At 50.5% G+C, this 20,711-nt stretch overlaps 1 protein-coding gene across 5 annotated transcripts; it reads left to right on the plus strand.

Moving 5' to 3' along the window:
- Nucleotides 1-33: 33 nt before the first annotated feature.
- SCARB1 (scavenger receptor class B member 1) lies at nucleotides 34-20,265 on the plus strand. 5 transcript variants are annotated; one of them, XM_065033361.1, is made up of 13 exons: nucleotides 34-259; nucleotides 3,270-3,427; nucleotides 4,919-5,060; nucleotides 5,515-5,718; nucleotides 6,028-6,123; nucleotides 6,666-6,778; nucleotides 8,660-8,826; nucleotides 9,457-9,575; nucleotides 10,819-10,892; nucleotides 11,506-11,557; nucleotides 12,033-12,179; nucleotides 14,477-14,602; nucleotides 18,212-18,349. In XM_065033361.1, exons 1-12 carry the CDS (start codon nucleotides 140-142, stop codon nucleotides 14,600-14,602), a joined length of 1,518 nt encoding a protein of 505 aa, XP_064889433.1. In that variant the 5' UTR covers nucleotides 34-139; the 3' UTR covers nucleotides 18,212-18,349. The 5 variants fall into 5 exon arrangements, with proteins under 5 accessions (XP_064889433.1, XP_064889434.1, XP_064889435.1 ...); XM_065033365.1 differs by lacking the exon at nucleotides 14,477-14,602 and adding an exon at nucleotides 1,872-2,037 and having other exon boundaries at nucleotides 135-259; nucleotides 18,212-20,265; XM_065033364.1 differs by lacking the exon at nucleotides 34-259 and adding an exon at nucleotides 1,924-2,037.
- Nucleotides 20,266-20,711: the final 446 nt, after the last annotated feature.

The following is a 20,711-nucleotide window of genomic DNA, read 5'->3' on the forward strand; positions in this document are numbered from 1 at the left end:
GCTGGGTCCCCGGGGCGGGCCCGGCCCCGCTCCGCCCCCCGCCCGCCTGCTCCCTCCGCCGGGCCGGGCCCGGCCGGGCCGCGGGGGCATAAAGCGGCGGCCGGGGCGGTGGGGCTGCTCCGGTTGGCTCTGCCGCGCCATGGCCGTGGCTCGGCGCAGGGTGGCGGTTGGGCTGGGGGTGGCCGGGGCGGCCTGCGCCCTCCTGGGGGTCTGTCTGCTGGTGGTGGGGCCCATCATCGTCAAGGATCAGGTCATCAAGGTCAGCGGGGCTGGGGGATTTTGGGTGCACGGGAGCCGGGGGGCGGCCCTGCAGCTGCTGGGGGCTCGGTACGGGGCAGGTGTGCAACCGGGACGCGGTGCGGAGCTGATGGTGCGTGTGCAGGGCGGGGGGTGCTGGAGCCGGTGCACATTTTGGGGGTTGGTGTGGGGCTGGTGCAAGGTGCAGGGGTGATGGTGGTGCAAACTGGGGGGTGCTGGAGCTGGAGCACGGCTGGGGGTTTGGTGTGGGGCTGGTGTGCGGCCAGAGCCCGGTGCAAGGTGCAGAGGTGACGGTTGTTTGTGTGCTGGGGCCGGTGTGTGTGCATGTTTTCCATATGTCGTGCAATCCAGAGAAGTGTGAGGCAGCTGAGCACCCAAGGGTCTCTGCTTCGGTGTCGCTGCTGCAGCTTTGAGCAGCCTCAAAATCTTCGTGTGGGTTCCAGCAAACACAGCTGGGTTGAGCAGGCTCCCATCCCTGATTAGCAAGGGGGTTTTCTGTGTAGCTGGAGTTGGCTGGGGTGGTGGTGCTGGTGGTGCTGGGCTGCGCGCTGCCCTGAGCACCAGCCCTCCCTCCAGACCCTCCTGCCTTTACCCGCAGCGCCAGTTCTTCCTTCCATCAGTAGGCGTGCAGGCTGCCAGGCTCACAGGTGCTCTGGTGAGACGCTTTCCAAACTGGAAATGGGACAGACCATGTGCAGGAGTGCTCTGAAGGAGCCTTGTGCATGGACCAACCTCCTCTCCTTCTAACCCGGAAACCTAAACAGATGCCTTTCTGAAGACCTGTCTCATCCACAAGAGAGGTCCTGAGGCCAAAGGAGTGTTTGTCCCCTGTGGTTAAGATGTGGGGCTGGGGACAGAGTTGTTGGTCTGTGCAGCATTTACTGAACAATCTTGGTAACAAGTGTTACTGTCATTGCTGTTGGGATATCAGTTATTCTGCTGTAATGAACCAATTGGCTCATTCCCACAATTAGCCGAGTCTCTTTCTCCCTGCCCAAAGGAGACGTTACCCCCATCCAGGCATTTCTCTGGGCTTGCACCTACCCAGGTCAGCCCCTGGAGACTTGCTCCTGGTGGAAGAGGTGAATAGACCCTCTGTAGCCCATGGCTGTGGTTAGATGTGATTGCAAAGTCTTTGCCAAAAATGAACTTCTACTGAAACGTGTCTTCTGGAAGTCCTGCTGCCCGGGCGAAGCCAGGCAGTCCTGTGGCTTAAGCAGTTAAAGTCAATCTTTGTTCACTTTCATGGATGTCAGGAGCTGGTACCTATAAATAAAACGCTGAATGACAGAACAGGAGTGACATTTTTGGTGCAAAAATATTTCGGTCCTCTTTTTAGCCAGTCCTGACTCTCTCTACCTGAATAGCTAATTCCTAATAACTTGCAGTTGGAGCAGAGGGTGAGAAAAGACCTTGTTTGGTCTTGGGTCTGGAGAAGCAGGATTTGGGCACTGCTGATGGAGCTGCTGTTCCAATGGTCCCGTCTGGGGGGCATGAGCCCTAGTCGGTTCCTTTCAGTTCCTCAGGAACAGAGATCAATGTTATCAGGAGTCAGACCTCTCAGTGACACTTTGTAACCCATCTAATTGAAAAATTTCCTATTTTTATTTCAGACACATGACCATGTTTGCTTTGACCTACAAGTAGCTTAATTCTGAGGCTGCCCTGTGAAGCAGATCTTACTTAGCAGTGTCTGTGGAGTACCTGGAGCTGCTGTGTGCAGATGGGAGAGGGCTGAGAAAGGCAGCAGGGAGCTGGGATGCAGCTCCATCCAACTGGGTACATATTGTATAAATAAATGCATATGCAACAAGGGATCTGGGGAGTGTAAGGCAGAATAAGCAAGTAAAGGAAAGGAGATGTGGCTGTTCCTACTCTACTGGACACTTGGGAGTGAGGATTATAAAACAGGTTAAATCGCAAGGTCTTGTGCTTGCAGAGGAAGCGGTTTATGTTGGAACACACCCCTACTAAATGCTGAGGAAGGAACAGGCTCTTTTCCCTGGAGCAGCCCCCGGGAGGGAGCGGAGGTGGATGGGCCCAGGTGCAGCTTCTGGGCTGGGAGCTGGTGATGGCTTAAGTGACATTTGGGCTTCTGCGGGCACTTCCCAGCGAATGGGACAGTGATACGGACACGACAGTTGTGTGTTGCCTTTGTCCTGCTCTATGAGCAGCTATGAATCACGGCAGGACGGCAGCTGGGAGGAGGCAAAGGTGTCCTGCATGGGGCTGTTGGACACAGCTGGGTGGACATGCCAGTTCTCTGTCAGCTTTTTAGGAATTTTAGAACCATTTTGGCTGGAAGAGACCCTCAAGATCATCGAGTCCAACCATAACCAAACTCTGGCACTACCCCATGTCCTTGAGAACCTCATCCCTGGTCCGTCCAACCCCTCCAGGGGTGGTGACTCCACCACTGCTCTGGGCAGCCTGTTCCAGTGCTTAACAACCCTTTCTGGGAAGAAATTGTTCCTAATGTCCAATCTAAACATCCCCTGGTGTAACTTGAGGCCATTTCTAGTGGGTGCTCCCTGCTGGTACCCAAATATTTGTGCAGATGAAGGTGCCACCTTTCCCAGCTCCTGGCTGCATGGGGCTGTCACAGCTGGCGGACACGCAGTGGCCTTGGGGACAGAGTTGTTTGCGCCAGGCAAGTCAAACACGCACAGCTGTGAATAATTCAGTGCTGGCTTGCCTAGTGCGGAGGAAGCCTCCAGCACATCAAAACAGCTCTGAAATCCTGTGGGGAGGATCTGCAATGCTGAGCCAGAATAAAAAAATACAGATATCCTGTGGCATGCACTTCATGCTTCCTCACACATAAGAGTTTCTGATCTAGATCTGGCTCAGTTTCATTTTGCATAACGCTTGGATCCGCTGGAGAGCGCTGACTGGAACTGCCGCCCTGGGCTGGGCCTGCCGTGGAGCTGAGGGTGGACGTGCTCAGCTGCAGCCGCTGAGACGGAAAGTTGTGTCTCCTGGCTTCTTAATTTTTTTCTCCCTTCTTGCAGAACGTCAGGATTGACCCCAACAGCATCTCCTTCAGCATGTGGAAAGACATTCCCGTTCCTTTCTACCTGTCGGTGCACTTCTTCGAAGTGCTGAACCCCAAGGAGGTCCTTCAGGGCGCGAAGCCGGTGCTGAACGAGCGTGGACCCTACGTTTACAGGTCGGGTGCCGCTTGTGGTCCAGCCATGTGTGAGCCCAACCACCATCCTGCCTGCCAGGCTTCTGGCTGACTCCTCCGTCAGGATTTTAAAGTGACCCAGTTGTTCTCTAGTTGCTCTGGTCTTGCTAAAGCTACAAGTAGGACCTTTGGCCACCAGGGTGGTAAGGCTGGTCTGTGCTTCACTGAGTTGTGGAGCTCAGTCCCATGCTGGGACCTGTTGGGCAGCCAGAGCTGGGTTGATATGGTCCAAACACAGGCATGCAGGATGTTGGTGTGATGGTGGGAAACCTCCATCTTCAGGGTGGACTTGTTTCATCTTCACTGTGCATTTAAGAGTCCAATGCCAGAGCTGGAGTCACCTCAATACCAGACTTCATGAATTGGCCGAAGACCTTTTATCTAACATGAGACCCAGAATCTGCCTAACATTAATGCTCTGGTCACAAGAACCGGTACGGAGCACTAGAAGTTGCTCGGGCCCACCTACAGCAGGGGTGAAGCATTTGCCATGGCTGGGGATGGTGGTTGAAGCCCCAGATGCTTCTCTGGACCTGAAAAATGAAGCAATGGTTGATGTTTGGGTGAGCATGTGAACTTATCCATAAATAGAGATATTCAACACATGTAGCGCCTACATACATAGGCAAAGTTAGGTCAGCAGCCTAAGCAAGCTCATGTGGGAAGATTACTGGTTTAATCCAAAGCTGTTTGAGTAGCGCTGGAGGAAACCTGGCAGTATGTATATGTCCTTGTTTCCTCTGGGCTTGCCAGGTCACCCCACAAAACCACGTGGATTCTGTATGTTGTGATCCCGTCAGTCACTTGGCTTGGAGAAAAGGCCTCGCTTACTGTAAATAAGAATAAACAAAGGGGGCAAAGCTTATTAGTGTTCTTGTGTTCCCGCTGAGCAAGATTAGTGCCCTTTCCTCATGTGGGCCATAGAACAGAGGCTCCACAATAAAGGACCTTGTTGTTGCTGGTGGGTTGAGCTTCAGCTTCCTTGTGAGCTGTAACAGGCTCACAGTGCCGGGGACAACCTCATGCTACTGTGGAGCGTTGCAGCCCCAGGAGACCCACGGCAGAGAGTGAAGGGGAGCGGTGCAGAGATGGCATGGCCCAAAACCTTGAGGAGCAGGAGAACCACAGTGTTCTGTGGAGGATCAAGCTGTCCCGAACCTGGGAGCCATCAGGGAGCTCTGGGGCAAACCAGTGTGGGCTCACTGGTGGGGCTTGTGGCATCTCGTTTGGTCCTCTCCTGTCCTACAGCTTGTATTGTTGTGCGGTTGGTGTAGATAGGCTTAGCTGGGTGTCTCTCTGGCAGAACTGGGCTTTTTGTGGCTGTTGGCTAAGTGACACAGAATGTTTATACTTTTATCTCAAACTTCTCATCAGCTGGGTTGTGAGTTGGGAAGAAACACTTGGTATCTGCATGTCGCTGCAGAATCCAGTGTGTGGGGGAAGGTTCCCATCATCTCTCCCATCTCTTTGCAGAGAGTACAGGTATAAAACAAATATCACATTCCATGACAATGACACCGTCTCTTTCATGGAGTACCGGAGACTCTTCTTCCAGCCAGACTTGTCCAACGGTACAGAAGAAGACTACGTTGTTATACCAAACATTATGTTGATGGTAAGAACTTGCTCCCTAAATTGATAGCAGCTTCTGAGCTTGCAGGGAGGGCATTGATGCCAAATGCTGACTCAGGTTTACTTTCTTGTAGGCCTTAAGGCTAATCAAACAACCAGGTGGTTAACCTTATAAAATGCAGTTTTCTGCTTTCTGGGTGTTGGTTGTTGTGTTGGGCTGTTGCCCTTCCAAACACAGAGCATGGAGAAGGGCTGGCAAAGCATCTGGGCTCGAATCTGCAACCTTGTCTGAGCATCTTCCAAGTGAAATGAAGCCTTGTGAGCCCTCAGGTGCTTTGTTCCCTAACTGGAGATAAACGATGAACCTCAGTTTGTCCAAAGGATTTCTCTAGGGCTGTTGATTGGTGCAGGAGAAGGACCTTGCTGAACACCAAAGATGCATTGCTTATCTTTGGTAAAGATGGTGCTCTTATCTCAAAGGTTTGTTTTCTTCCCAGGGAGCAGCTGTAATGATGGAAAACCTGCCAAACTTTGTGAAGGTTATACTAAGTGGAGCCTTGGCTGGCCTGAGACAGGAGGCGTTCATGAACCGGACGGTGGGGGAGATCATGTGGGGGTATGACGACCCTCTTGTAGACACAATCAATGCGATTGTCCCAGGCCTCATCCCTTTCAAGGGGAAATTTGGCTTATTTATAGAGGTGAGTAAACTGTTGGTTGGGAACACTAAAATCACAGCAATGTTTTTGTGGATAGCCCAGATGCTCAATCCCCTCACAAACTGTTTGGAGCAGCCATGTGTAGCTGGTGGTGGTTGTGTGAGGCTGCCTTAATTCTCTCCTCAAGCAGAAATGCATGCGTTGGAAGCTGTCACTGGTAGCTGGCATGTTAAAATGCAGGAGCATATAGTATATGAAGTACCCCTAGAGCTGATGAAGCATGCAAAGTCATTAACATGTTGCAGTCTTGCTGTGTATAGTGGATTAAAAATGGGTTTCTTCTCTCTGCAGTTTAACAGCTCCAGTTCAGGACTGTTCACAGTGAACACGGGCATGAAGAACATCAGCAGAGTTCACATGGTGGATACGTGGAATGGACTGAAGATGGTAAGTGTTTGGCCGCAAGCCTCGTATACGGGGACAATGCTTGACCTAAAGCAAGATAAACTGGAAGCTTTTGGTGCTGTTGTATCTCTGGGTGACAGGTTTGAAGGAAAATTTGTATGGGCCTTCAACTGCTGCAGCTTCTGTTCTAGCAAATTCGCAGAAGGCAGCTGTGTGAGAAGAGGCTTGTCATGAAGGTTTAGTTCAGCTCATTGGTGTCACTTGGACTCCCTTGAATCACTGTTGGAGCTGGTTGCTTCTGATGGTTGAAGTCCCAGGCTCCTGTGGCCAGTGTTTAAGGCATTATTTTAAATACCCCTGTTAAAGGTGTGCTTATTCTTCCCTTGTGAAATTCCACTCCTAACTCAACTCAACTGAATCTACAGATCGACCACTGCGGGAGCACTTGGGACAGGTGGATCTTGTCCTATTTTTTTCAATTAACTGGGCAGATGTTTGAATGGGAAAGATCTAGGAAGCTCTTGGAAGCCAACTCTCCAGCAAGCTCGTCCTTCTCAGCTCTTCTCTCCGCATCTGTCCCGTAGGTGAACTACTGGCGGAGCAACGAGTGCAACATGATCAATGGGACGGCAGGGGAGATGTGGCCACCGTTCATGTCCCCAACATCGCTGGAGTTCTACAGCCCTGATGCCTGCAGGTGAGGCCACAGCTGCCAGCTCGTCCCTGTGCGAGTGGCAGGAGATGTGACGCTCATCCTGTGCGCGCACAGTCGCTGTGCAGTGACACAGAGGGCTCAGGACTCGTTTCTGTAGTTAAAGTTCAGCTGCAGTTCCGTGTTGCAGCATCTGAGGTTTGCGAACAGTGTAGCTGTCTAATTAGCAGCATCTTGCGGTGTTCATAAATACCTTCCAGAGCACTGGAGAAGTCTAACTTGCCTATGTTGAATCAGTAGAAAGTAACCACTCTAGAGAAGATGTGGGAGATGAGAGGGAGAAGCAAGAGTTGTTATAAGGAAATGAAACTATTGCTAATTGTGGAACCATTTCAGCTGACTAAATGCCTGCAGAAATGATGTTGGGGGGGCTTGTGCCACCATTGCCAGGCTGCTGCTTTTTTTTTTTTTGCTGCCTAGTTCAAGCATTACTGTGCATTTCTGTCCTGTATGAGACACTGTGACCTTAGCTGGTCACACGGGGTTGGAGTGTCCTGCAGAGTCCCCTGTGTGGAAACTCCAGGGGAGGGGAGGCCAGGAGGCAGGCAGTGACACAAAACCCTGTCCCCAGCTTAGGGAAGATAATGTTAATTCAGGCTTTGTAGATAGTGCTGCAAAACAAGCAAGTGCTCATGTTGAACAGAGAACAAGTGAAGTCAGCTGAGCCACATATTAGTGCAGGAATTCCTCTATACAAGGGACAGCAGCAAATACCAAAATGACCCAGAGCCAAGGACTTAAAGGGAAGTTTACCAGTAATCAAAGCTTAAATACACATACCTGTTTCTGTAAAACTACAGAAATCTTCTAGGAAACAGAGCATGTTTCCAGGCAAGGCATAAGGAAACCAAGCTTGGTTTTGTGTTTGTGCAGGAGATTCCAGATGGGCAGTGCTGAGGGAAGCGGTTCTGCCTCGTCACCAGGCAGCACTGTCTCTTCTCCCCGAATTTCTGAGTGTCTCTGCTAGCCGGGCTGGCTAGGAAGGACTCTCAACACCAGCTGGTAGGCTGAGAGCCTGTCTGCATTGCTGCAGGGCATGCAGGGTTCATCCCCTGCTCTGTTTGCACGTTAAGTGCAGCTGATGCTGAGATGCAAGTACCTGTGTGCGAGGTAGGCAAGGCTTGATCCGGCCGATGTGCTGCAGCAGCCTCTGCCTCCTTGCTGGAAGGTGAGGACAGCCAAGAGACATGCACGTAACTGCTGAACGTGCCCTGAACCCCCATCCTTGGTCCTGGTGTCAGAAGGTGGCTGCAGGGATAAGCATCTCCCTAGCCTGCCCAGGCTGTCTGCACCTCTGCAAGCCTCGCTAGAGGGGGAGGGCAGCAAACTTCCCTCCTGGAAACTGCCATCTATCCTGCCCAGCTGGTAGAAATAATGCAGCATAACATCACTAGCACTGCTGTATCAAGAAAAAATTCCTGCTGAATAATGTAGTAAACTTTTCCACTTTTCTAACAACTGATATGCTGGAGTTGTGCTGCAAAAGATATTGAGCCAGTGTCCATCCCCTGTGACAGACCACCTCGGAGCCAAGGCTTGCACAAAGCGAGTATTATCTCTTGGAGAGTGGCCCTGGGGGTTACTAGTTGCCTTTAAACAAATCTCATCTGAATACTGCAAACACACTTTTAAGCCTGTGGTTTCTCTCTCTAACTAGTCCTGACCAACCCTTTATCTCTGCTTAAAATATAGAAAGCAAATGGCTTAAATGTTCATTCCCCATCCAAAGCAGTGCTTTGAGTGTTTATCTTGATCTCAAAGTCTAAGTTACATTGCAACTGCATCTTATCCAGCCAAGATAAGAGTCTGGTTGTGGGCTGGGAACCTGTTGGCTAATCCTGAGCCTTCTCCACTGAACCCTTCCAGATCCATGACGCTGGTGTATGAGCAGTCCGGGAAGTTCAAGGGTGTGCCCACCTATCGCTTTGTGGCACCCAAAACCCTCTTTGCCAATGGCACAGAGTATCCACCCAACGAGGGCTTCTGCCCCTGCTTGCAGTCCGGCATCCTCAACGTCAGTTCCTGCAGGCACAGTGAGTCCTTCCTCCCCTTTTCCCCTGTCATACCAATATTAACCTGTGGGGATGTGATATGAGGTTGGGTGGCTGCAAAATGGGCTCTGCTGTCTGCCAGAGGGCTAATAGGTAGCTCTGGGGTCTGGGTGTACAGCATTTGTGCTTGCATTCCCACAGGCATCTCAACAAAGAGGGAAGATCCATGTGCCTGAAGCCCCCTTGGTCCTCAGCCCTGTGACAGTGTGGTGTTTGTGGGGATGGCCAAGGATCCGGTGGGAGCGTTACATCCCCCCGGGCTGAGAAGGGAGCAAGGGCAGGAAGGGGCAGGCCCTGCCAAATTAAATGTTAGCTTTGGACACCAAGTGCAGGCCACACAGGAGTGAGAATTCAGACTTCATGTCCTAACCTGTGTCTGGGTACAGTGAGTTATGACGGTGTTGTGTAGTGCACAGGGGAAGAGGGAGGCTTAAATACCAGGTCTGAACCCCTCCAGAGCAATGGAGCAAGGGTTGGGGAAGGAGCTTTCTGGTTGGGAGGAGAAAAGTATAAAAGCCCATTCAAAACAAGGGCTGCAATGGCTTAAAAACCTCAACAAAACAAGTTGCAGATGGTTTTGGATGAGCTCAAGGTGTCTTTGTTCTCATCCAGATGCACCGATGTTCATTTCCCATCCTCACTTCTACAACGCCGACCCAAGCCTGCTGAACGCTGTGGAAGGTCTGCAGCCCAGCAAGGACAAGCATGGGCTCTTCCTTGACATCCACCCGGTGAGTCTGGAGCCCGCTGGGGTCCTCGCCCCACCGAGGGGTCTCAGCCTGGGCTGAGGAGGGGACCCGGCCACCAGTTCCCTGGTGGCTTTGCTCGCGTGGCACTTATTGGAGCAGGTTCCATAGTGCAAAGACTGGCAAGGACATGTGCAGATAAAAATGTCAAAGCTGTAAACTAATAGAATAATTAGCCTGGCTTCTAGAGAATTGCAGAGCTAATGATAAGCATAATTGTTTCGATAAGCACAGTCAAGTTCTTTTCCCTGACTCAGGTCTATAACACCAGGAGGTGTATCCAGCAGCAGCCCAGTTACGCCCCAGATCTGCAAATGTGTATTGCCATGAGAGATGACTGGCAAAGTCTGAAGACCATGATGTAGCTGGAGCCATCACCACCATTTTTGGACTGGCTTATTCCAATCTCTTAGCCTACCCACCTAACCGGCAGCTTTTGCGCTGGCCTGCTGCTGTGTTACACCTCTCACATCTACAGCATAAGGGTGAATTCACCCCTCCAGTGGTGATGAGATGGGGTGTCCTGAGCCATCGTTGTCCCAGCTGCTAGTGGGGAGGGGACTTTGGGATCTTCCACCTATAGCGTGTATTGCATGTGGTCAGATTTTCCAAATGTTTGGTGATGTTTGCTGAAGCAAGAAACAAATTCCCCTTTTGAGGTGAGGTAAGCTGTGCTTTTTATCTAGGCATTGGGTTCTCTCCGCTTTACTTATCGCAGTTATGGAAAATCTAATTAAGTTTATTACAGTATCAAACATCTACTGATAACAGTACAGTTAACTCTACTCTTATCTAGCTGCAGCCTGTTGAGTGTAATTAGGGTCAATCCAACAAAACTCTGCCCTTAAAAGTGTGTTGCAAAACTGCAGTGTCAGGAGAAACCAGTGTCTTAATGAGTGTCAACGAGACCAACTTTGAAGTGTGTTGTTTTCATGGTCTTAGGGTGTTGCTGAACAGTGGTATCTGTTGGTTTCTATATCTGAGACGTGTTTCGTACTTTGCTGTCTGCATGAGTCGTTTGCATTGATGTGTTTCCATCTTGCTGCTGGTAGGATGAACAACAGAAGAGGCTTATCAGGCCTTGAAAAACGCTGAAGTTTGTATTAAAACACCCTGCCTAGGGAGCACCCAGAGCAACTGTGATGGAAAGCAAAGGGTTGCTCTTCTGCGAAGCTCTCCAGCCAAATGTTGGCTTTACTGATGAACTGGTTGGTCTCTTCCTATGCAGATGACGGGCATCCCCATGAATTGTTCCATCAAGCTCCAGCTGAACCTGTACATAAAGCAGGTGGTGGGTATCATGTAAGTACTCACCTTTTAGAAATGTCTACCTCCCTTCCTGGAGCAGGGTGTACTGCTGATGCTACTGCAGAATTTACTAATTTGCCTTCCCCAAAGATGAAGTAGCTTTAACATTACCAGCTGTTGTGGTTCCAGCAGCCAGCTGGCTCGTGTGGTGACGTGTCAGCTATTCCGGTGACCTCCAGCCACTGTCCTTTAGCAGCGTGTGGCTGCCGCTTTGCTCGGCTCCTGCAGCGTTCTTGCCGTGACCAGGCAGCCGATGCACGGGCTGTTCCTCCTGGTGAACAAATCACATCTGCCTGCAGGGTTGGCAGTTGAAGCCTGTGTCCAAAAAGACACTTTCAGCTTCGGAGTGGCACCCACTGCTGTTGTCAGGGGGCTAAGCACTGATGGAAGTGTAAGCTCCGCTCTTCCATGAAAGGCCCAGGTTGGAGCTGATCCCTGGAGGGGGGAGCAGCTCACTGAAACAGCAGGAGTTGCTACCTCCTTGCACTGGTTTCCTGGCCATTATCAGTCTGTCAGACCTGTTCCTTTAGGAGGAATTATGGCACTAATTGTGGCGTGATCAACCAGAAATCTAAGTGTGTATATATTTTTTTTCCTTCCTCCTTAGACAAACAGGGAAGATTAAGCCGGTGGTCCTGCCACTCCTGTGGTTTGGAGAGGTGAGCTGCCTTCCATGACCTGATTCCACAGGGCCTCTCCTGCGGGAGGGGGAATGGCTTCCTCATCACCCAGCACTGGGGAAACTCCGCTTTGGATAAAGCCTTAAGCCAGCTAGACTAATTAAGCCCCAACAGAAGGCTTTGTAATACTTGGCTGTGTCATTAATCCCTCTGAGCTGAACAAACCCTGCACTATACTTGGTAAACCTCTGGCTCTGTCCTAGATGCGGGGTTAAATAGGGCCCAGAAGGGAGCTCCAGCATCCCTGTGCTGATGTGGGCTGGGGAGGGCAGTCTGCAGCTGTGTGCATGCCCACCTGACTCCAGCTACTTAGTAAAAGCTTCTAGCCTGACTGAATCTGGCCTAAATTCCCTAATCTGTGCTGGGAGGTGGTGAGACAGGAGTTCCCCAGCTGGTCTGTCTTGGCCCTGGATGGGAGGGAAATGCCACTGACAATTTTGCTTTTTTTGAGCAGAGCGGATACATCGAAGGCTCCGTCCTGAGGCAGTTTTACACCAACCTGGTGCTGATCCCATCCGTGCTGGAATACCTGCAGTATATCTTCCTTGGGCTGAGTGTCCCGCTCATTATCTCAGCAGTTGTACTCCTGGCAATGAGTCAGGTAAGAACTTGCAGATGGCTAATGGGAAATGCTGTTGGCCAAATCAGACTTAATCAGATGATGTAGATTGGGCTGAAAATCTAATATGCCTGAGGAAACATTGGCTGATGCCACAAACAATGTCCTAATGATGCCAGCACATGGCAGCAGGACTTTCTTGGCCACCAAGACATTGGGCTGCAAGTAGATGACATAAAAATATTTCTGGCCATCTCAGTGCACAAGTGATGGAAGTGAGTTCCTGTAGGAGGTGTTCCTCAGCTCATCCAGCTCATGAAAGAACCAGCCCAGCTCATCAATCCAGCCTCCAGAGAAAGCAGCAGGACTGTGCCATTGCACGAATCTGCATCTCTGCAGAGTCCCAGTGTTTTCTAATCTGAACAGAGCCTTCTTGAGGGGAAGTAGCTACTTGAGCATAGCTTGTTCACAAAGGAAATGCAGTCACTGTGCTCTTGCAGAAGGGACACAGACACTGTAGCTGCTTCTCAACACAGACCAGACCCTGCCTTTCCCTGGAAACTCACTTGTTTCCCTGCAAACTATTCCAAATAGCACTGGAAGTTAAACCCTTTGGGTTTACTGGGAAGTGAGGACCTTTGGAGCCCACAGGGAGCTGTCAGCGGGGCAGAAGTTGGCCCGCGATGGGCAGCGAGGGTACCCGGTTCGTGCACGAGTCTGGTCTGAGCTGTAAGGACAACGTAAACCAGCTAAAATGCCTGATGGAGATCTGTAACTTCAGCTCCAAAACATTCATCTGATAACACTAAGCTCTCTAAAAGCTTTAGCTCTCGAAGCAGAGATCTAGCTCCCTAACCTATAGCAAAGCAAGCTTATTTAGTTGTGCACTATAGTCAGGTGGCTTGAGCTGGATCTATAGCTACAGAAGTGAAGAGGCTTCTTGGGGGGATAAAAAGGCAACATTTAGGATGAGAGTGAGCTTAGGGGAGAGCATGTGCGAGGGGCTGCTTTTGTGCAGCCTCCATAACTGCCCTTATGGAAACACTTATGCAAACCCACTTTAAATAGCACCAGGGTTCTCAGAGTATCACGTAATTGGATTTTAAACAAGCCTACAACTGCTTAATTGACTTAAACGCATGATCCAAAATCCCCTTGTTCCTCCACACCCTCCCCTGCAGGGTCCGAGTGATGCTGGGCTGAGGGCTCAGCGTTAAACCCTCCCGGGTTGGTCAGGCTTTGTGTGCTGAGCCCCCCTGCCTCAGCAAATGCAAGTGGTTGCTGGCAAACAGACTTCACTCTGTGCATCTGAAAAATGTCTGTATTTGCTGGACAGTGATTTCTAAGACCTTGTGCAGCCCTGGGCTGGCGTTTCCTCAGCCTGCTTTGTGCAAATCATAATTCCTGGTATCAAAGAGCCTTAGCCGTGCCAGAAACTGTCAGGAAGAAAAGCTGGATTTTAAATTCCCTCAAGTCAACTGGATATCTGCTTATAAAATATCCCAAACCCAGGCGTAAGCCAGCTGTATCTGGGTGCTCAGCCAAAAGTGTCTTGAAGTGCTAAAACTAAAAATCAACTGCGGGAAGTGCCTGGCTACCTGGAATGTGATTAAAAAGCCTCAATTACCCTATAAATCTCGGAGGAAGCTTTGCAACAACAACTAAAAGTCTCTGCCTAATGAACAGATAAGAGCTTGTAAATGGGAAGACAGCAATTTGCAGCCAAAGGTGCGTTCCTCATTTGATTGAAGTGTTGCTGATCCAGCAATGATTGCTTAATCATGCACATCTCCCTCCTGAAGTCACGGGTTATGTCATGGGGGATGCTGAGCGCGATCATTGTTCCCCCCTTCACGTGTCCATCTGCCAGTGTGAAGGTCTCACTGAGCCCAACTACTTGGAGTATCTTGGGTGCCTCTGGCTTCTGGAGGGAGCAGTGTGCTGTAAACCCAGTCCAGATGAGGTACTGCGAAAGACTTAAATCTTAGTCTAGCTTATAGTGGAGCCAGTTTGAAATGCATCTGTTGGACCTACAGTTCTAAAAACTGCATAAATCTGTACAGGCATAAAAAAAAGGTGCCCAGGTGCAGCACTGTAGCTCTCCTCTGCTAACATGGCCTAAAGCCTGGGCGGTGATGCATTTAAGAGGCAAACAGACCATTTTAAAACTGGCTTGACCTTGACCAAAATCTTAAATAGGACTTAGTTTAACCTAAATTTTGGAATCTTCATTAATAACTAGATTCTAGTTAAACAGTGATTTTTAAAATCTCCTCAAATTGGAACCCCCATGGAATTCATGTCCAAGTGCACCATAAACGAGCCTGATTGTCTTCTAGGAAAAATGCTCTCTATTTGGGAGTAGCAATAAAAAGAACTCAGACAGTAATAAGGCCAACCAGGCCACCTCTGCCAAAAAGCTGCCTGCAGTTAAGGGGACGGTGTTGCGGGAAGCCAGACTGTAGGTGGGTACCCAGCCAAGGTAACATGCTTTTCTCTCATCCTGATTTGATTCAAGTTCGCTTAAAACCAATCAAATGGAAATGTTTATTGCCCACAGGTACCAGACATGGCCTCTTGGCAAGCGTTGAAGTAATGATGTTATCTCATGGCTTTATTCAGGGCAATTTATATGTCTTAATACTCACACTTAACCACGCTGCAAGCACACACTTTTATTGTTTCTCTTGGTGTACCTGGTCTGCAGCCCTAATGATATCAGTGGGGATCAGGATGAAAAGTAGGATTGGTGCGAGGAAATGCTTTTCTTGCCTATTTCCCTCCCTTTCCATGTGTTTACAATCCAGAGGTAAGTTTTGGAATGGGTAAAAACTCATGGTGGTAACAGGTAATCAACTGGTGGGTTTCACTCCCCTCCTGCATGCAGGGACCCACAGTGGAAAAGCTTTTGAGAGGGAATTTGTGATGTATAAAATATCTGGGTTTGTATTACAGGGTCACAATCACTGAATCGCTGAGGTTGGAAGGGATCTCTGGAGGTCATCTAGTCCATGCCCCACGATGCCCAAGCAGGGCTGGTTGCCCAGGACCATGTCCAGATGCCTCTTAATATCTCCAGGAATGGAGATTCCCCAACCTCGCTGGGCAACCTGTTCCAATTTTTACAGCTTTCACAGTATAAAAAAAAGTGCTTCTTAATGTTCAGATGGAACCTCCTGTGTTTAAGTTTGTGCCTGTTGGCTCTTGTCCTGTCCTTGGACACCACTGAGAAGAGCTTGGCTCTGTACTTATACCCTCCTTTCAGATACTTGGACACATTGCTAAGATCCCTCTTCTGTTCTCTGGGCTTTCTTGGGCTTTGGTCACATGAGAGGTGCTCAAGTCCCTTAGTCATTTTAGTGCCCCTTTGCAGGACTCCTGATGCAGCCCAGGATGCAGTTAGCTGCCTTTGCTTCACGGGCATGCTGCTCGCTTGTGTCCAACTTGGTGTCCATCAAGACCTTCAGGTCCTTTTCTGCCAAGCTGCTTAGGAATTGTGTGGCCCCTGACATGTACTGGTGCATGGGGTTGGTCTTCCCCAGGTGCAAGACTCTGCACAGCCTCTTGTTGAACCTCATGAGGTTCCTGCCAGCCTACTGCTCCAGCCCGTTGAGGTCCCTCTGGAGGGCAGCATGGCCCTCTGGTGTATCAGCTACTCCTCACAGTTTTGTGTCATCCGTAAACTTGCAGATTGTTAATAAAGATATTAAACAGGGTTGAACCAAGTATTGACCCCTCATGCATGATGCCAGTTACTGGCCTCCAACTAGGTGTGATGCCACTTCTCATGACCCTCTTCGCTTGACTGTTCAGGAAGTTTTCAGTCCAACACACTGTCTGCTCATCCAGCCCATACTTCATGGCTTTTCTATGAGGATCTTATGGAAGATGGTCTTGAAAACCTTACTTAAGTTCAGGTAGACACCATCACTGTTCTCTCCTCATCTACCAAGCCAGCCATTTAATCATAAAAGTTTATCAGGTTGGTCAAGTGTGATTTTCACCTTGGTGGAGTCATGCTGACTACTCCTGATGACTTTTCTTGTTCATGTGCCTACAAATGGTTCCTAGGATTAGTTACTCAGTCACCTTCACAGGTGTTGAAGGGAGGCCAACTGTTCTGCAGATCCCTGGGTCCTCCTTTGTGAACTTCTTAGAGACAGGTGTGGCACTTGCTTTACTCCAGTGTTTGGGCACCTCTCCCCATTGCCAGGATTATTCCAAGATTATGGAGAGTGGCACAGAAATGTGTTGTGGTTTAGCCTGGCAGGCAGCTCAACACCACACAGCCATTCGCTCACTCCCCTGCAGTGGGATGAGGGAAACAATTAGAAAAAAGGTAAAACTCATGGGTTGAGATAAAGACAGTTTAGCAGGACAGAAAAGGAAGCTACAATAATAATAAATAATAAAAGAATATAGAAGGCAAGTGATGCACAATGCAATTGCTTACCACCTGCTGCCCAGCCAGTCCCTGAGCTGTGCCCACCAGCCCTTGGCCAACTCCCTTCAGTTTTATACACTAAGCATGACATCATATGGTATGGAATATCCCTCAGGTCGGTTGGGGTCAGCTGTCCTGGCTGTGTCCCCTCCAATCTTTTGTGCACCCAAAGCCTCCTCATTGGCAGGGCATGATGAGAAACTGAGGAGTCCTTGGCTTAGTATCAACCCTGCTCATCAACAGCTGTTATCAGCATGTTGTCGACATTGTTCCCATCCTAAATCCAAACCACAGCACTATACTAGCTACTAGGAAAAAAATTAACTGTTCCAGCCAAAACCAGGACAAAATTATATCAGCCAGCTCCCTCAGCACTCATGGGTGCATCCCATTGGGGTCCATGGATTTATGGATGTCTAGTTTGCTTGAGTGTTCTCTGACCTCATCCTCTTCCAGAAAGGGTCTGTCTTCCTTGCTCTAGACTTTCTTCCTGGTCTCTGGGGTCTTCTGCCTCATTCAGCAACAGACCCACATGTCATCTAGTCTTCCTTTTATCACCTGTGTACTTACAGAAGTCATTCTTCTTGTCTCTGTTGTCCTTGCCCAGATTCAATTCCAGTTGGGCTTCAGCTTTCCTAACTGCATGCTGCAACATGTCCTCTGTATTCCTGCCAGCTTACCTGTCCCTCCATCTACCTTCTCTATGCTTCCTTTTTGCATCTGAGTTTGGCAAGGAGCTCTGTGTTTATCCACACAGCCTGCTGGCATTTTTGCATTACTTGGGATGCCCCCCTCTTGAGCTTGGAGGAGGTAATCTTTGAATGCCAGTCATCTTTTTTTGCCATGACTCTCTCTCTCCACCTGAGCTCTGTAGTCACTTTTGATGCTTTCCAGGTGGCCCTGGTGGTATCATTGGTGCCCACGCAGAAGAAGCAATGGGTAACAGTCAAAGGGTTGGACAAGCCTCGCAGTCCCTCCACAACACCCCAGATCCAGGTCCCCAGCAAGCAACAAATGTTTTTAGATGACAGGTTGGGTGGACAGATGGGTGTCTCTGTTGCATGATTTAGGGTTAGGGGGCCCACATGATCTGCTTGAATGCATATCTGCTCCACTTTGTCTTTGAGGGTGGTCAAACTATTGTGTAGTCATAAGCCTTTAGGTGGAGCAGGAGCCTTCCTCTTGGTGCCAGAAGGCACCAGCTTCCATCCTTCACCTTCCTCAGAGTTGCATTTAACGTTATACTGGGGATGGGTCTGCTGCAGCTGGAGTCGGGGGTCTTCAAGCTGTTGTGTCCCTGAGGAGACCCTTTCCATCTCCTTTCCAATCTTCTCTGATGCTGTGCAGCAGGCTGACTTTGTCCACTTGGTGACACAGCTCTTCAGGCTGGGCGTTCAGGGCACGTTAGAAGTGGGCAGGAAAGGAAATAACTTTGTTTTGTTAGGGGAGGAGATAAACAAATCTTTGGTTTTAGAAGACTTCAGAAAAGGGTTCTTGGCCACGTGAAAGACCAAGAGGTTTGGGCCACACGTGTCCCAAGTGGGGATGTGGTGACACCTGCGCACTGTGGTGTGTGACCACGGTGCCACCACTGAGCGCGCGGCTGTAACCACTGTCCTCTCCTCTTCAGAGAACGGCCACCAAGAAGAGCCCGAGCGACCCCACCACACCGAGCGAACCGCCCCCCTCCTCCGAGACAACGCCGCTGCTGCACGACACCGGCACGCTGAGCCCGGACGACCATGACGCCTGAGCCACCAGCCGCGGCACGCTTCCCGCTGGGACACCTCCCTGCTGGGGACGAGACCTGCTCTGGATCCCCACAGGTCTCTGGAAGGTGAAGTCGTCCTGGGCAGCTCAGCGGAGACCCTGCACACCACGGGCCAGCACTCCTGCACCGGGGCACCGGAGACCCCCTTCAGGCACCCAAAACACAGTGTTCTAGAGCCCTTGTCCCCAAGGGGCTGGCCTTTGCCTCTGTCCCTGTGGGTCAGCGAGAATGAAGATGGTTGCTGGCTGATCCGAGAAGTTATTTTGCAATTTAAAACTGCCTATTGCTGGGAATAAAAGGCACTTTAACAGGAGCCTTCAAAATAAATGAGGTTTGTATATGGAGCACTGATGGGATTTAGTGATCTTTTTAAAAGCCGCTGTTCATCTCACGCAAATGGGGCTTGCTCTCCTGAAGCCACTTATGGTTTTATTACTACTTGATGTGACTGGACTACACCGCAAATCAATTCCGGGCGCTGTCACGTCAGTGATGGCGCTTCCCAGGGTAACCCGGAGCCTGCCTGGGGTTGCTCCAGCCTTGGCGTGTGTTGGAGAGGACAGTGGTGACTTTTAAAAACTCTGTGCCATGACCTTGCGTTCCAGTGCTTCCAGCCCATTTACTTCGCCTCTCCTCGCTTTAGGTGACTGCACGAGATGAGCCGTGCCAAAAATCTCGCTGGTACATCTGACCTGTCACTCAGCTCCTGACAGTTGTCCCGCTCGGCCATCCAGGGTCAGCTCTTCTGGCTGTGAGTGCTGGGAGGCCATCGTGTCACCCTGGCCATGCCACCTGCACACGGGATGGGAACCGGCAGGAGCTTGAGCCTGTTCTTGAGCGTTAACAAAGATACTTGTGCTTTGGAGATGGAGGAAGCTATGTGCAATCACGAAAGTAATGACAGCATTAGTAGGTTTTGGTTAAAATATTGCAGATTTCTGAAATGATGTCCAGGGGCTGGATGTTAACTGGGGATGGGTGGATTGGGGTCACTTTTTAATGGGAAAGAAGCCCGAAGCCCAGGGCTTTTCTTGGCTAACTGCCTATCAGTGATTGTCTACGACACCTGCCTTTCCTGCTTCCAGCCAGGAGCCGGGGCGGCCCTTGGGAAAACCAAAGGGGCCAGTGCTGATGCCTCTGGCAAGGACAAAACAGAGTGTGTATGGATCTCTGGACCTCTTGGACCAGAGGATTTGTTGCGCTGTGTGCGGCATAGATGCTGTTGTGCTCTGGAGACCTTTGCAATTGTCTAGGACAGCCCTGTGATGTTCCAGTGGGGTCAGCAATGCTTTTCTCTTGCACTTCTGTCCCTCTTACTAGGCAGGAAGAACCCAGGAGCTACAACCAACCCCAGCAGTTACTGTGCTGGTCGGTTCCTTTCATGTTCCTAGTCCTGCAGCTGGGATTAGTCTGTTTTATCATGGGAACCGTTGTGATACAGCCCAGGCCACGAAGGGGAAGGGGAGCAGCTACCACAGAACCTGGTCCATGGGCTGGGTTTGCCTGGATGCCCAAAGCGTGTCCCACAGTGAGGACGGGGTGAGCCAAGTCCCACCCTGTGGCCAGGACTGCTGGATTATTTCCGTGGCACGAGTCCTCGCTGAGGGCGATGCTTAAACTACCGCTGTCAGCTCTCTCTGGCCCTGAATCCAAAATTGTCCCCTTGCAACAGCGCTCACAACCGACAGCCACAGCAAGTGACAGTGGGGACAGGCCAGAGGCACCGGCTCAGGTGCTGTAGGACACTTGACCTGTCACCTCACACCAGTAAGACCCAGCGGCGTTTGGCAAAACTAATGGTAGATCAGAGACAACCCACCCTTGGGCTCACCCGCTTGAGGCTTTAATGACGTTCTGGTGCTAATTGCTGTTGTTCAGGTGAAAACGAATAAAATACTAGAATGGTGGTCCTAGGGCGAGTGTGTGTGTCTTTTGTGTGTGTGTCTGGAGGAAAATCTGGTGCAAGAGCTCTTGTTTTCAACACAGATCGGCGTGTTGCAGTAAATGTTTGGGTTGGGGGAGGTGTCAGGTGGGGTGCGCTGCTCCGGCATGGCCGCAGGGGGGCGCTGTGGGGCCGCGGGAGGCCCCGAAAGGGGGGAACCCGAATTGGGGGGGCGATTCTGCTGAGCCCTCCTCACCCTGGGGAGCGTGAGCGGCCTTCGCCGGTAAACGGGATGCCCGTGTGCATATATAATCCATGCATTAAGCTCAGGGCACTTTGCAAACCCCACTCTGTCCCCTCGATGTGAACATGGGGAAACAGGCAGGGATCACAGAATCGTTTTGGTTGCAAGAGACCCTTAAGCTCATCGAGTCCAACCCTAACCTAATACTAGCACTAAACCATGTACCTGAGAGC

The sequence above is a fragment of the Columba livia genome, chromosome 17 (assembly GCF_036013475.1).
Source record: "Columba livia isolate bColLiv1 breed racing homer chromosome 17, bColLiv1.pat.W.v2, whole genome shotgun sequence".
In the NCBI taxonomy this organism is placed as follows: domain Eukaryota; kingdom Metazoa; phylum Chordata; class Aves; order Columbiformes; family Columbidae; genus Columba; species Columba livia.

Bases quoted from the DNA above. Each gene is read 5' to 3' on its own strand.
- SCARB1 (XM_065033361.1), top strand. From the start codon at position 140: ATGGCCGTGGCTCGGCGCAGGGTGGCGGTTGGGCTGGGGGTGGCCGGG. The intron at 3,428-4,918 runs GTCGGGTGCCGC...ATCTCTTTGCAG, and splicing joins CGTGGACCCTACGTTTACAG to AGAGTACAGGTATAAAACAA. The intron at 6,779-8,659 runs GTGAGGCCACAG...GAACCCTTCCAG, and splicing joins TACAGCCCTGATGCCTGCAG to ATCCATGACGCTGGTGTATG.